The sequence below is a fragment of the Schistocerca serialis genome, chromosome 2 (assembly GCF_023864345.2).
Source record: "Schistocerca serialis cubense isolate TAMUIC-IGC-003099 chromosome 2, iqSchSeri2.2, whole genome shotgun sequence".
Taxonomy (NCBI): Eukaryota; Metazoa; Arthropoda; class Insecta; order Orthoptera; family Acrididae; genus Schistocerca; species Schistocerca serialis.
Genome location: NC_064639.1, coordinates 551,558,382 through 551,571,796, shown reverse-complemented (window position 1 = coordinate 551,571,796; position 13,415 = coordinate 551,558,382). Strand labels below are relative to the sequence as shown.

The following is a 13,415-nucleotide window of genomic DNA, read 5'->3' as shown; positions in this document are numbered from 1 at the left end:
TTATAAGTCGTCAAAACATTAGACTATATCTCTACTTGTCACTGTTGACTCCACTTGCCTATACACGAAATTCCTCATGCCCATGGTCTTACCAAACTGTGGCCAAGAGCGAAGTAGACAATCCTGTGGCACAACACGAAGCTGAATGTAACACACTTTATTTCAGTGGCTGCTTCAGTACCCAAGTGCCCTGGATTCTTCCTGCCAACACCTGCTTTTCTGAACTGCACAGACGGGAATTATCCTTGAAACACATTCTCCACTTTTGTAATTATCCCAGCCTAAAACTATGATAACATACTATCCCCACAGTCTCCACCCCCTCTGTTCTATCATTTCCTCCCTATTCTCATTTCCCACCCTGTTTATTTGTTGCCCTCTGCCAAAGCATCTGACCATCTTTCCCAACTTTTCTCCTTTTTCTTCCCACCTCCCTCCTCCACAACCTCCTGACGTTGCACCTGTTGGTTTTCTTGTCCCTGCACACTCCATCAGACAGTGTTTGTCTCTCCCACCACCCGTACACTACTACTATCCCTTCCCCTTCACCAATTGCTGCTTGCAGCCCACGTGATGGTGCCATTCCGGCCTGGGATGCTGGAGTTGGCGGTTGTGTGCATGGGGTGTGCTTGCTCGTGTGTGTGATAACTGGATAGATAAGAAATCTATTTTACAAGTGAAGGCAGAAGAATGCACATATAAAAAAGGTTTTACTAATGCAAACTTTTGGAACCACTGGCTCCTCCTTCGAGTGGAAGGGTTGAAAGGGAAAGGAACTGGAGAGATTTAGAAAGGGGTAGAGTTCAGTAAAAATCACCCAGACCTCTGTGGGTCAGGGGACACTTACTGGATGGAATGAGAAGGGAAGACTGGTTGTTGGGGACTGCACTGGATGAGGTTTGAAAACCTGAGAGCTTAAAGGTGGAAGAGGGGTAATACGCAAGACAGATTACTGCTAAAACACTATGCACAATTTAATAAGAATAAAAGCTAAGTGCATTGTATGTAACAGAGGTAGGAAGCAGACAGCAATAAACAGACAGGTCAGGAAATGAAAGAACGTATGTCTGGCTTAGTTGATCAGCACTTGCAACCCATAGTACAAAGACTCCCCTTCTATATTAAAGACACCAATAATTTTCTTGACTGACTGAAATCCAGTGCCCATCCCACTCCCACCATACACCTTGCTTGTCACCACCTCCCTCTGTACCAACATCCCTGCCAAACATGTTCAGTCTGCTGCGGAACATTTCGTCAGTCAGCACAAAACTGATTTCAAATCTACATCTTTCCTGCTCACCTTAATCAACTTTATGAGTACTAACAACTATTTCACTTTTGAGGGGCAGACACATAACAGATCAGTGGTATAACCATGGGAACCAGGACGACTCCTTCCTATGCCAACCTTTCCATGCGTCGCTTGGAGGGTGCTTTCCTGGGAGTCTTAAGCGTTCAGCCGCTGGTTTGGTTTAGATACATTGATAACAACAGATCTCCAAATACCTTCTCAAATTAAATTTCACATGGTCCTACTCCAAATACCATGCCACTTTCCTTGATGTCGATCTCATCCTTCCGAAGGTCAGTTACACACTTCTGTCCACATTAAACCCACTAACGAACAGTACTTACATTCTGACAATTGTCATTCTTTCCATGACAAACATTTTTTTCTCATACAGCCTTGGCATTCAAGGCAGAGAAATTTGTTTGAATGCAGACACTTCACAGCAATACACCACCATTCTCACCTCAGCCTTCACTGCATTTAATTACCCTAGTCCAAATGCAGATTTCCCCAGCCATCCCATCCAATCTTGGCACTGCTGATACCTAAAAAACAACAACTACTTTGGAGCACATAACTTGTCACTCAATATTATCCTGGTCTTGAATGTATTAATCACCCACTACGACGAGGGCATGACTTCCTAAAATCATGCTCTGAAATGAGATCCATTCTGTTTGTTATTTTGCTCGCCGCACCTAGAATAACTTTTCGTTGCCCTGCCAATTTGCACAATATCCTTGTCAGACCCTATGCTGCTTCTGAATGCATCTCCCTATCTTATGGCTCCTACTCCCATAACTGTCCCCACAACAAGACTTACCCTATACGCCCTCCAACCACCACCAATACTAGTCCTGTAACTGACAAAACATATACTATATAAGGAAGAGCACCAGTGAAATAACGTGTCGTATACCAGCTGTTATGTGCACACTGTTTGGCCTTTTACATTGGCACGACTACCACCAAGTTGCAGGTTAGAACGAATGGGCTTAAGCAAAGGGCGTACACCAGCAACAAACAATACACTGTTGCGGAGCATGCTCTACAACATGACAGTCTTGACCTCTGTGCCTGCTTCACCACCTGTGCTATCTGGATTCTTCCCCCAGACACCAGTTTCTTGGAGCTCTGCAGATAGGCAGTAGTACTACAAGATGTTCTTGGTTCTCACCACTCAACTGGCCTTAATTTCCAGTAATTTCTTCTGTCTCAGCATTTCTGCACAGTAACTACCATTTTCTTCACTCCATTTTAGTTTTCTACATCTTTCATTTTCTGACCTGTCTATTTTTTGCTGTACGCCTCGCACCTCTGTTACATACAATGCATGTAGCCTTTCACTCTTATTAACTTGTACATGATGTTTTAGCAGTAATCTCTGTCTTGCATATTGCCCGTCATCCACCTTCAAGTTCACAGTTTTTGAAATCTCATCTGGTGCAGTCCCAACTATCAGCCTTTCCTTCTCATCCCATCTGGTAAGTCGGCCCTGTTTTGAGGTTCTGGGTGACTTCTGAACTCTACCCCTTTTCCTATACCTCTCTAGTTCCTTTTCCTTCCTCCTTTCTGCTGGAAGAAGGAGCTAACTGCTCTGTAAGCAAAACCTTTTTTTATATATGTGTGTTCTCCTGCTGCTGTCTAGATTTTTTTATCTATGCAATTATGTTATTCCATAACTGTTTGTTCATTAAGTGTGTTGTCCAGTTGTTTTGTCATATGGATGCATACATCTATTTCTTTTAGATAATTTAAACGTCTCCTATTTTCTGCTTTCTGAAGAATGGTAGAAGAGGCAGATTATTAAACATTCTAGAAGAAATTGAAATATACACCCATACAACGAAACAATTGGACAATATAATTAATGAACGAACAGAGTTATGGAATAAGATGTATACGGGGTGGAACACCTAAAACTTGCACCTCAAATATTTTGCAAATGGGAAGTGTTACACATGTGCAGTATTCACAGAATGGACTGGTAATCAGAGGCTCGTATTGTTAGCCACACAACAGATTGTAATAATACTTGAAAAGTGTATTTTTTATGCAGACATACACATTTTCAAATGTAGCAATGCCTATTGACACTGACAAACTAAAAGTAGACTAAATTAGAATGTCAGAGGTGTCTGTTACAATATTCTACTGAGAGTCGTTTGCGAGACCTTGTATTTCGAAAAGTTGTTTTTTGGAAAGTTTCTATAATGACACTTGTTTGCGCCATTTACCCTGTTTAGTTATTAGGTAGAATGGCGTTATTCTTACTTACAGTGTGTTTGTGTGCTCTTTGAGTGCCTTGTGACTTGGTAGTCAGTCGGTGTGTGAGAATCCAACCAGTAGGTCGTGAGTGGATGAAGGAATTTATCAATGCAGATAAAGTCGACATGCTCATAGTGTATCGAGAGAGTAGGAAGAATGCAGTTTGTTCTTGTATGGTGAATGCTTCAAAATGCCCCAACAGATTTCCACCATCTTGACAATTTTTATCAACCTCTTCAACCAGTTATGTGGAAGTGGTAGTTTAACAGCTATACAAGGTAACAGAAGAAAACAATCACATGAGAAACTGGCATAAGTTCGGTAACAGTCCTCTGCATGCTTCATTGAAACAGGTTCCATACCTATCACCTCTCTCCAAGAGCAGCGTGGAAGTGATAAGAATCGTTTTAACTTTTGTATGTGGTTATTAAGACAGGATAGTCCAGACATATTGTGTATCTCTTTTAGTGGTGGAGCCACATTTACCAATTATGGACAGGCAAACTGCTGAAACATGCACTATTAGTCTGTTGACAAGCCCTATTGACTTCTTCAGGTGAAAAGTCAGCATCCTTTGAGTGTAAACATGTGGTACGGCATAGTGAAGCATCAGCTCATAGGCCTGTTTTTCATAGATGGGCCACTGAACATGCACAAGTATCACAGTCTCCTAACAGATCATCTTCCGTGGATGCTAGATGTTCCTTTGCAGACTAGGAGGAACTTGTGGTACCAACATGATGGCTGTCTAGCCCATAATGCATGAAGTACTACAAATTTTCTTTACAAATTATTTCCAAACAGCTGGATTGGATGCAGAGGACCTGTACCTTATCCAGCCCATTCCCTGATTTGACACCTGCAGACTTCTTTTCTGTGATGGGAGCTGAAAGACACTGTCTACAAGGACATACCAATTACATGTGATGATATGCAATGACTTATTTCTGCAGCAGTCGTTCTGCACCAAAGTGTGTCCACACACACACACAGAGAGAGAGAGAGAGAGAGAGAGAGAGAGAGAGAGAGAGAACTAGCTTTCTAAAAATTATTACAATCTGTTGATTGGCTAACAATATGAGCCCCTGACTACCAATCCATTCTGTGAGAACCACACATCAATAGCACTTTCCATTTCTGCAAATTGTGATCCAAGTTTTAGATGATTCACCCTGAATACAAAATTTCACATGATATGTTTGATTATTTTGCAATTTTATACCTTTTGTATATTCTGCCTTCATGTATCAATTGTCCAGATGGTATTTTACATGCACTATGGATGCATATCATGATTGATTTATAAATATGATCCTGGAAATAAGAAAGGGACAGGTAATATAGAGTCTTTGACTGTCTGTTCCATGTTTACACTATAATAGGACAGTTATGTCACATGTGATCAAGAACTGTCACTACCTGAGATTTGTCAGCAGCAACGTACACAATAATCTTTGTACTATGCGATAGTGTAAATTTCATATTGCATCTCATAAACTGAAATGCACATCATTGTGACACAGATACATTATGTAAGTAGACTTACATTTCTGCTATACAGCTGTTTGTTCCTCTGTATCAGAAGCCACTGACAATTTGTTATACACCTGAATATTGGTTTGGAAAATAAACAATTCAAGTGTAGTTCATTGTGTTTTGAAGATGTCTTAACAAATATCTTAAAAGCTGTGGACCACCAAGTGTTTAAAATTTTTAAGGGAAATTATGACTGTGTACAACTTGTTTTCTTTAAAATGAAGGGCACCATTACTTCTTTTTGTAGCTGACTAATATTATGGTGAAGCATAATCCTTACATAGGAATCAATTTTTTGCAACATTTCTGGATGACTGGACTCATTTTAAACTTTGCGGGGACAATTCTGTTTTGTACCATAATAAATACATGATTATCAATTTACTACACCAATATGAAACAGTAACCAAGTTAATACATAAAGTAAGCGTACGTTCTGCGGCCACTGTCACTGTCAAAATTCTTCTGGTCTGTTGACCACATGGTCAAAATATGAAATTATCCAATGTTTCAGCCACTGTTGCAAGTGGCCTTTCTCAGGGCTGTGCTGAGCTGATTGCTGAATGAGAGAGACTTTAGATCTTATATAATGGCAGAGGAAGCAGTTTATGTAATTTTATAAGGTACTTCAGGATAAGAGGAAGGATGTTAGCCATTCTTCATTCATTTTTACATTATTCCTCATCATTGGAAGATGAAGACGCTTGATTGGCTTGATTGGTGTTTACATTTCGTGCTATTGGTGGAAACAGGCAAATTAGAAATGGGTAGTAGCTGTGATGTAGTGCTGTTTACTTGTTGCTAGGTGCAGGCTGCGGTATGTCTGCACTCCGTGTGTGTACAACCACCTGCAGGTCGCTTGGGAATTTCTATTGCCTCTCTAATCTTCCAGCTCAATGTAAATGGCTGTTTCACTGGTACATGGGCTTCACGGAATTTTGTATGGACTTGTTAATTGTAATAGAGATATTTCTTAACTTCAATGATTTTCGTAACTTCAGCATAACATTCACTTACACAATGTAATGTCTACGAAGGAATTACAACAATAGGAAAAAAACAGATTGCTGCTCACCACATAGATGCGGCAATGTATTGCAGAGAGGCTCAATGTGTCTTGATGTAGGATTCTGTAGCTTCCACAAAGTGATTTAGATAACAATAAAAGCTTTACTCAAGTCTAATGCTAGCTGTGATTTCCGACTATATTGCAGTTACCAATGGAAGGAAAGAAATACTCTCCTGGTAACCTCAGAAACTTCATTTTTGCGTTTGGTTGTACGTATATGCTGAGAAATTAATTTTTTTGTAGTTCAATGACTGCTCACATATTTTGCAAAGAAGTATTTTATTGTCATTAAAAAAAATATGCATTATACTGTGCAAAAGGAAAAGAATTAAGCACATTACTAGCTACCTTGTGCAAGCATGCCACAATGGGGGGAAAGAGAAATTTAGCACAATAATGGAACCATGTTTTAGCTCCAGAACTCATTGTTGCATTTGAGGGAGGTATGATCTGATAGATGGCCAAGTAAATCCAAGCCAATAATTAGTGCCCTTATCTACTGTTTGCCTCTATTTACGGGGACATGCGTTTTTAATCATCAGAATGGCATTTATTTTGGAAGTAGGCATTTATATAAAAGGGCAGAAAAAGATCACATAAAATTGCTTTGTTTTGATCATGGAGATTTAACACATATAACTAAGTATTCTGACAAAGTTCTGGTCTCTTCTAAAAACTGAAATGTAATTTTTGTTAACAGAAAAAAAGATGTATATGAGACCGCAGACATTTAATTTGTACACAAATACTAAAACATGTTACTTAGATGTAATGAACACAACTCACCCAGTGCTTTTTGTCAACATCTTCATCTGCATCCCATTTTCTTGTTAAAAATGGATATTTTTTGCTGATAATTTCTCCATCAAAGAATGTTGTTAGAGTTGGGAATTCTTCAGTCAAGCCCTTTATCTTCAAATAACCACACAGATATGAATTTTCTTCATCAACATGCTGAAAAATCACAGAAATGCCATATTTAATGTGTAAACTGCTGCATTCTGTATAAGCAACGAAAACAAAAACTTAAAAGTACTTTCAAATAAAAATTAGAAAAACTCTGTGTATACAAACAAAAGACTAATGCTTGTGCCTAGAACTATAGGTCCCTACATGGGACAAAAGCAATGAACTGGATCAAGTGGAAATGTCAATTACGATCCTGAATCGAGAAAGTGACCGCACAAGGATAAGAAAACCTGAAAAATTAGATACTTTTTAGAGTGCACACAACCATTCAAAGCTGGGTGTGATGAGAGGAAAAAAGAAATAAAAGGAACAGCCAAAGGTGAGAAAGATGCATATATTGCAGAAGAATTAGTGACAAGAAAGGAGAATTATGACAAAAAATGACAGTAAAACTCAAAACTAAACAAATGCAAAAAAAAGCAGGAGTATGGAGGTGAGGAGAGGGGACACAGTAAAGAAAGTAACACTGCAATGTTTATTTTAAGGTGGGCCAGCTGCTTCATAGCAAGTTCCTTTCTACTCAGTTTTGAAATAGGTGGGCTGGGATGAAGAATCTAAGTTGTCCTAATGAAGAGGCAATCACTGAGCACACTGCTCACGGACAGGATATTAAGTAGGCCTATCAATTTATCTCCAATGATAATTGTGGTTGTTCAGCCATTGCAGTGAGCTGAACAAAAGTTGCACATCAGTTTGTATATGATTCTTTCTTTCTTTCTTTTTTTTTTTTTTTTTTTTTTTTTTGCCCTTTTAGGCAGAAAGCAAATTTTATCCTTCTATAGACAGAGTACATGATCTTAGGAATGGCCATAGGTCATTGCAGAGAACCATTAAATGCTCCATCTTTACTACTGTTCACGAGAAAACTATGGACCTAGTCTATCGGCTCATTGAAGACTCTTCAATTTTCTACATCTACATCTACATTGATACTCCGCAAGCCACCCAACGGTGTGTGGCGGAGGGCACTTTACGTGCCACTGTCATTACCTCCCTTTCCTGTTCCAGTCGCGTATGGTTCGCGGGAAGAACGACTGTCTGAAAGCCTCCGTGCGCGCTCTAATCTCTCTAATTTTACATTCGTGATCTCCTCGGGAGGTATAAATATATTCGATACCTCATCCAGAAACGCACCCTCTCGAAACCTGGCGAGCAAGCTACACCGCGATGCAGAGCGCCTCTCTTGCAGAGTCTGCCACTTGAGTTTATTAAACATCTCCGTAACGCTATCACGGTTACCAAATAACCCGGTGACGAAACGCGCCGCTCTTCTTTGGATCTTTTCTATCTCCTCCGTCAACCCGACCTGGTACGGATCCCACACTGATGAGCAATACTCAAGTATAGGTCGAACGAGTGTTTTGTAAGCCACCTCCTTTGTTGATGGACTACATTTTCTAAGCACTCTCCCAATGAATCTCAACCTGGTACCCGCCTTACCAACAATTAATTTTATATGATCATTCCACTTCAAATTGTTCCGTATGCATACTCCCAGATATTTTACAGAAGTAACTGCTACCAGTGTTTGTTCCGCTATCATATAATCATACAATAAAGGATCCTTCTTTCTATGTATTCGCAATACATTACATTTGTCTATGTTAAGGGTCAGTTGCCACTCCCTGCACCAAGTGCCTATCCGCTGCAGATCTTCCTGTATTTCGCTACAATTTTCCAATGCAGCAACTTCTCTGTATACTACAGCATCATCCGCGAAAAGCCGCATGGAACTTCCGACACTATCTACTAAGTCATTTATATATATTGTGAAAAGCAATGGTCCCATAACACTCCCCTGTGGCACGCCAGAGGTTACTTTAACGTCTGTAGACGTCTCTCCATTGATAACAACATGCTGTGTTCTGTTTGCTAAAAACTCTTCAATCCAGCCACACAGCTGGTCTGATATTCCGTAGGCTCTTACTTTGTTTATCAGGCGACAGTGCGGAACTGTATCGAACGCCTTCCGGAAGTCAAGAAAAATAGCATCTACCTGGGAGCCTGTATCTAATATTTTCTGGGTCTCATGAACAAATAAGGCGAGTTGGGTCTCACACGATCGCTGTTTCCGGAATCCATGTTGATTCCTACATAGTAGATTCTGGGTTTCCAGAAATGACATGATACGCGAGCAAAAAACATGTTCTAAAATTCTACAAGAGATCGACGTAAGAGATATAGGTCTATAGTTTTGCGCATCTGCTCGACGACCCTTCTTGAAGACTGGGACTATCTGTGCTCTTTTCCAATCATTTGGAATCCTCCGTACCTCTAGAGACTTGCGGTACACGGCTGTTAGAAGGGGGGCAAGTTCTTTCGCGTACTCTGTGTAGAATCGAATTGGTATCCCGTCAGGTCCAGTGGACTTTCCTCTATTGAGTGATTCCAGTTGCTTTTCTATTCCTTGGACACTTATTTCGATGTCAGCCATTTTTTCGTTTGTGCGAGGATTTAGAGAAGGAACTGCAGTGCGGTCTTCCTCTGTGAAACAGCTTTGGAAAAAGGTGTTTAGTATTTCAGCTTTACGCGTGTCATCCTCTGTTTCAATGCCATCATCATCCCGTAGTGTCTGGATATGCTGTTTCGAGCCACTTACTGATTTAACGTAAGACCAGAACTTCCTAGGATTTTCTGTCAAGTCGGTAAATAGAATTTTACTTTCGAATTCCATGAACGCTTCACGCATAGCCCTCCTTACGCTAACTTTGACATCGTTTAGCTTCTGTTTGTCTGAGAGGTTTTGGCTGCGTTTAAACTTGGAGTGGAGCTCTCTTTGCTTTCGCAGTAGTTTCCTAACTTTGTTGTTGTACCACGGTGGGTTTTTCCCGTCCCTCACAGTTTTACTCGGCACGTACCTGTCTAAAACACATTTTACGATTGCCTTGAACTTTTTCCATAAACACTCAACATTGTCAGTGTCGGAATAGAAATTTTCGTTTTGATCTGTTAGGTAGTCTGAAATCTGCCTTCTATTACTCTTGCTAAACAGATAAACCTTCCTCCCTTTTTTTATATTCCTATTAACTTCCATATTCAGGGATGCTGCAACGGCCTTTTAATAGCTTAATGCCGCATTTGATTAATTTTGTTGCTCTTTTCAAGTTAAAACAAGATGGTGAGAAAAAAGTGATGTAATTCTATTCAAAAGTAACTCACATGCACATTAACCCTTGATTCCTCTTTCAATCTGCAGCACTGTACACAACCAGCTTCCTTTCGAAGCCAACCATCCACAGTGCTTCAAATTCGATATCATTAAACCTACATGTTTGTTTCCATACAACTACTAATATCACACTAGACTTACTATCAGATTCCTCTAAACCTACAGTTGTGTACATAACCAGTTTCCTTTTCAAGCTAACCATATAAGAAAGCAAAATCTAAACATACGCCCAAATGGATCAGTTCAAAATAATGACAGTCTACACATCTTCCAGCCATTCACAGACTGCACCTAAGCCTGCTTCCTTCTTCACAACATTTTTGACCAATTGATTAGCAGGGTTAAAAAAGGACTCTCAAGTCATCAAGGACCTTCAAGTCATCAGCCCCTTATTAGTGAAATAACCAAAGCCAGAGGATTTCATGAGGAGAAAAGGGTGGACATCCAATTTGATATTCTGTGGTTCCATGTGAGGAGCAGAATTATGTATGAGGAAGAGTGAAGGTACAACAACTGTAATGCAGTGGAAGTGGAGAGCTGAGCCAGTGGAAAGAAGCTGGAGGCTCCCCTAGGCTTTCCCTGTGGCGGGGCAGGGGGTTCGGCTTTCACATCCAATGTCTCTCCTGTGATGTAAGTGAACAGAATGAAGATTTCATGGTAGGTTGGTGCAACAGTATCCCACACAACACACTGAATTAATCACTACAGCACAAAGTACTATAGTAAGAAATAATTTCCAAATTACAAATAGAAAGCACTGTTGTCGATACGTATGTGTTTCTGTACCTTACTGTCGTGAGCATCTTTTGTCAGTCATGGGGGAAAAAAATGGCTCTGAGCACTATGGGACTCAACATCTTAGGTCATAAGTCCCCTAGAACTTAGAACTACTTAAACCTAACTAACCTAAGGACATCACACACACCCATGCCCGAGGCAGGATTCGAACCTGCAACCATAGCAGTCCCGCGGTTCCGGACTGCAGCGCCAGAACCGCACGGCCACCGCGGCCGGCTAGGGGGGGGGGGGGGGGGGGGAAACCACCTTCTTGCCTTCTGTTTCCAATCTATATTGGAAAAGATTGTTTGCAAGGAATGCCCTGCAGCTCACTTGGGAGCAAACTATCATGAACAGACTCTCAAGAACTGCTTCTCCGCTCTCTGTTCCCCTACCGTGCTGATTCAGTATGCAGTAGCTGGTAGATGAACTAGCTACCACCAGCTAGTAATCACTCACCAAACTGCTTCAGACTCCAAATGGAGTGGGGGAGGACTCAGGAGTCTTTAACCTGCTTCCTTCTTGACACAGCATTCACCATTGATTTCAGATCATCGTGAATATGGTTTATGATAATGCTAACAATATATATTATTTCATTTTATATACATGTTTAGTTTATGTACATAAATTACAGAATTCACTGCATGTACATTTGTTCTCATTTTTAGTATTTATTAACTGAAAAAGTGTATCTTAATAGCATGTACTTTAATTTTCCATATAATGTAATTTTCAGTGTTTCAGGATATAAGTCAACCACACTGCTTTTAGCTGGAAGACCATCAAGCAATATATAGTACCATTTTGCCAAACTGGATAACAAAGGGGCAAATGTTGCTACTGCCAGTAGGCAACATCTCATTCTGACTCTTGACCAAACTAAGACGTCCAACCTCCAAGCATCCCACAATATCTCTGGATTGTGTAGGTCACATAACAAATCAAGATTACAAACGAATAATGCTTCAATTTCTTCTGGGTGGGTCCCACAACCTCACTATAGATGATGAAAGACTCCCCGGTGTAGGAGCAGATATGCTCAAGAGTGCGACAGATGGCTACAATCTCTGCATTGAAACTGAGCCTTTGGGTCTTGCGATAGTTCCAGACGAAGCTGCGGCCAAGGCAAGGACCATGGAGGGGTATGTAAGTGGACCTGCAGGAAAGATTGAAAAGAGAGAGTGTCGAGTACAGTAAGAAGTGACCAGACATGGACTGCAAGGGGATGTCTTGTTTGAGCCGCCGCTGCGGGAGATGGATTGCCTTGTTAGGAAAAAGGAGACTGTAATTGGGATGGTGAAGCATACTATGAATGTGTGTGGGATACTTTGCAAGCAGTGGTTTCTGCCAGAACCACAATGGAAGAACGCAAGCTTCCATGAGAAGGCTGTTCCCTGGGCTCGTTCGGAAAGCTCCTGTCGCAAGCCGACACCACAGTGGTGGATAGAGTCCAGCAGCTGCGGCACGGAGGATGATATTGAACCATACACCAGGCTCCCACAGTCAATACTGGACTGCAGAGGGCTTTGTACATCTGCAGCAGTATAGAGCGATCAGCACCCCCAGTCGGTGTGGCTCAGGCATCAAATAATATTAAGATGTCACGAGCACTTTTCCTTAAGCTCACAAAGATGTGAAAACCAAGTGGGAATTTAAGAGTCCCAAAAAGCGCTAAGTCTAAACTACATCAAGTAGTTGGTCATCGAGGTAAAGGTCTGAGAGGAGTGGACAGTAAGAAGATGACAAGTGCATGACACAAGTCTTAGGCAGCTGAAAACTGAAAGCTCTGAGTGAGGGCCCACAACTGTGCCTTAAGTAAGGCTCCCTGCAACCAGCATTCAGCCACACCAATACAAGAGAAGCAGAAGGAAATACAAAGATCGTCGGCATATAGCAGGGGAGATACTGAGCACCATACTGCTGGGGGAGACCATTAATAGCAATTAAAAAGAGTGAGACACAGGACAGAGCACTGCATGACACCATTCTCTTGGATATGAGGCAAACTGTGGGAAACACTAACCCGAATTTGGGAAGTGCAGAGTCACAAGAAGTTCAGTATGAAAATCGGGAGGGTCCCTGGAAACTCCACTCATACAGAGTAGAGAGGATGTGGTGTCGACAAGTGCTATTGTAGGCCTTTGTAAGGTCAAAAAGGATGGCAATAAGGTGTTGTCACTGGGAAAAGGACGATTAAGGCAGACTCTAGGTGGATAAATCTGTCGGCGGTGGAGCACCCTTGGCGAAAAGTGCCCTGGGATATACACTTCCAGTCATCTGGGAAGGCATGAAGTGACGGAAAGGAAGATTACACCTGAGGGTTACCTGCC

General features: G+C 41.2%; 1 protein-coding gene across 1 annotated transcript in view; it reads right to left on the bottom strand.

The window, feature by feature from the left end:
• The window catches only part of LOC126457550 (glucose-induced degradation protein 4 homolog), an 83,899-nt gene that overhangs the window by 22,974 nt on the left and 47,510 nt on the right, over nt 1-13,415 (bottom strand). Inside the window, exon 2 of the mRNA XM_050093957.1 lies at nt 6,954-7,121. Within this exon, the coding sequence (XP_049949914.1) occupies nt 6,954-7,121 (168 nt within the window). The remainder of the gene's footprint in view (nt 1-6,953; nt 7,122-13,415) is intronic.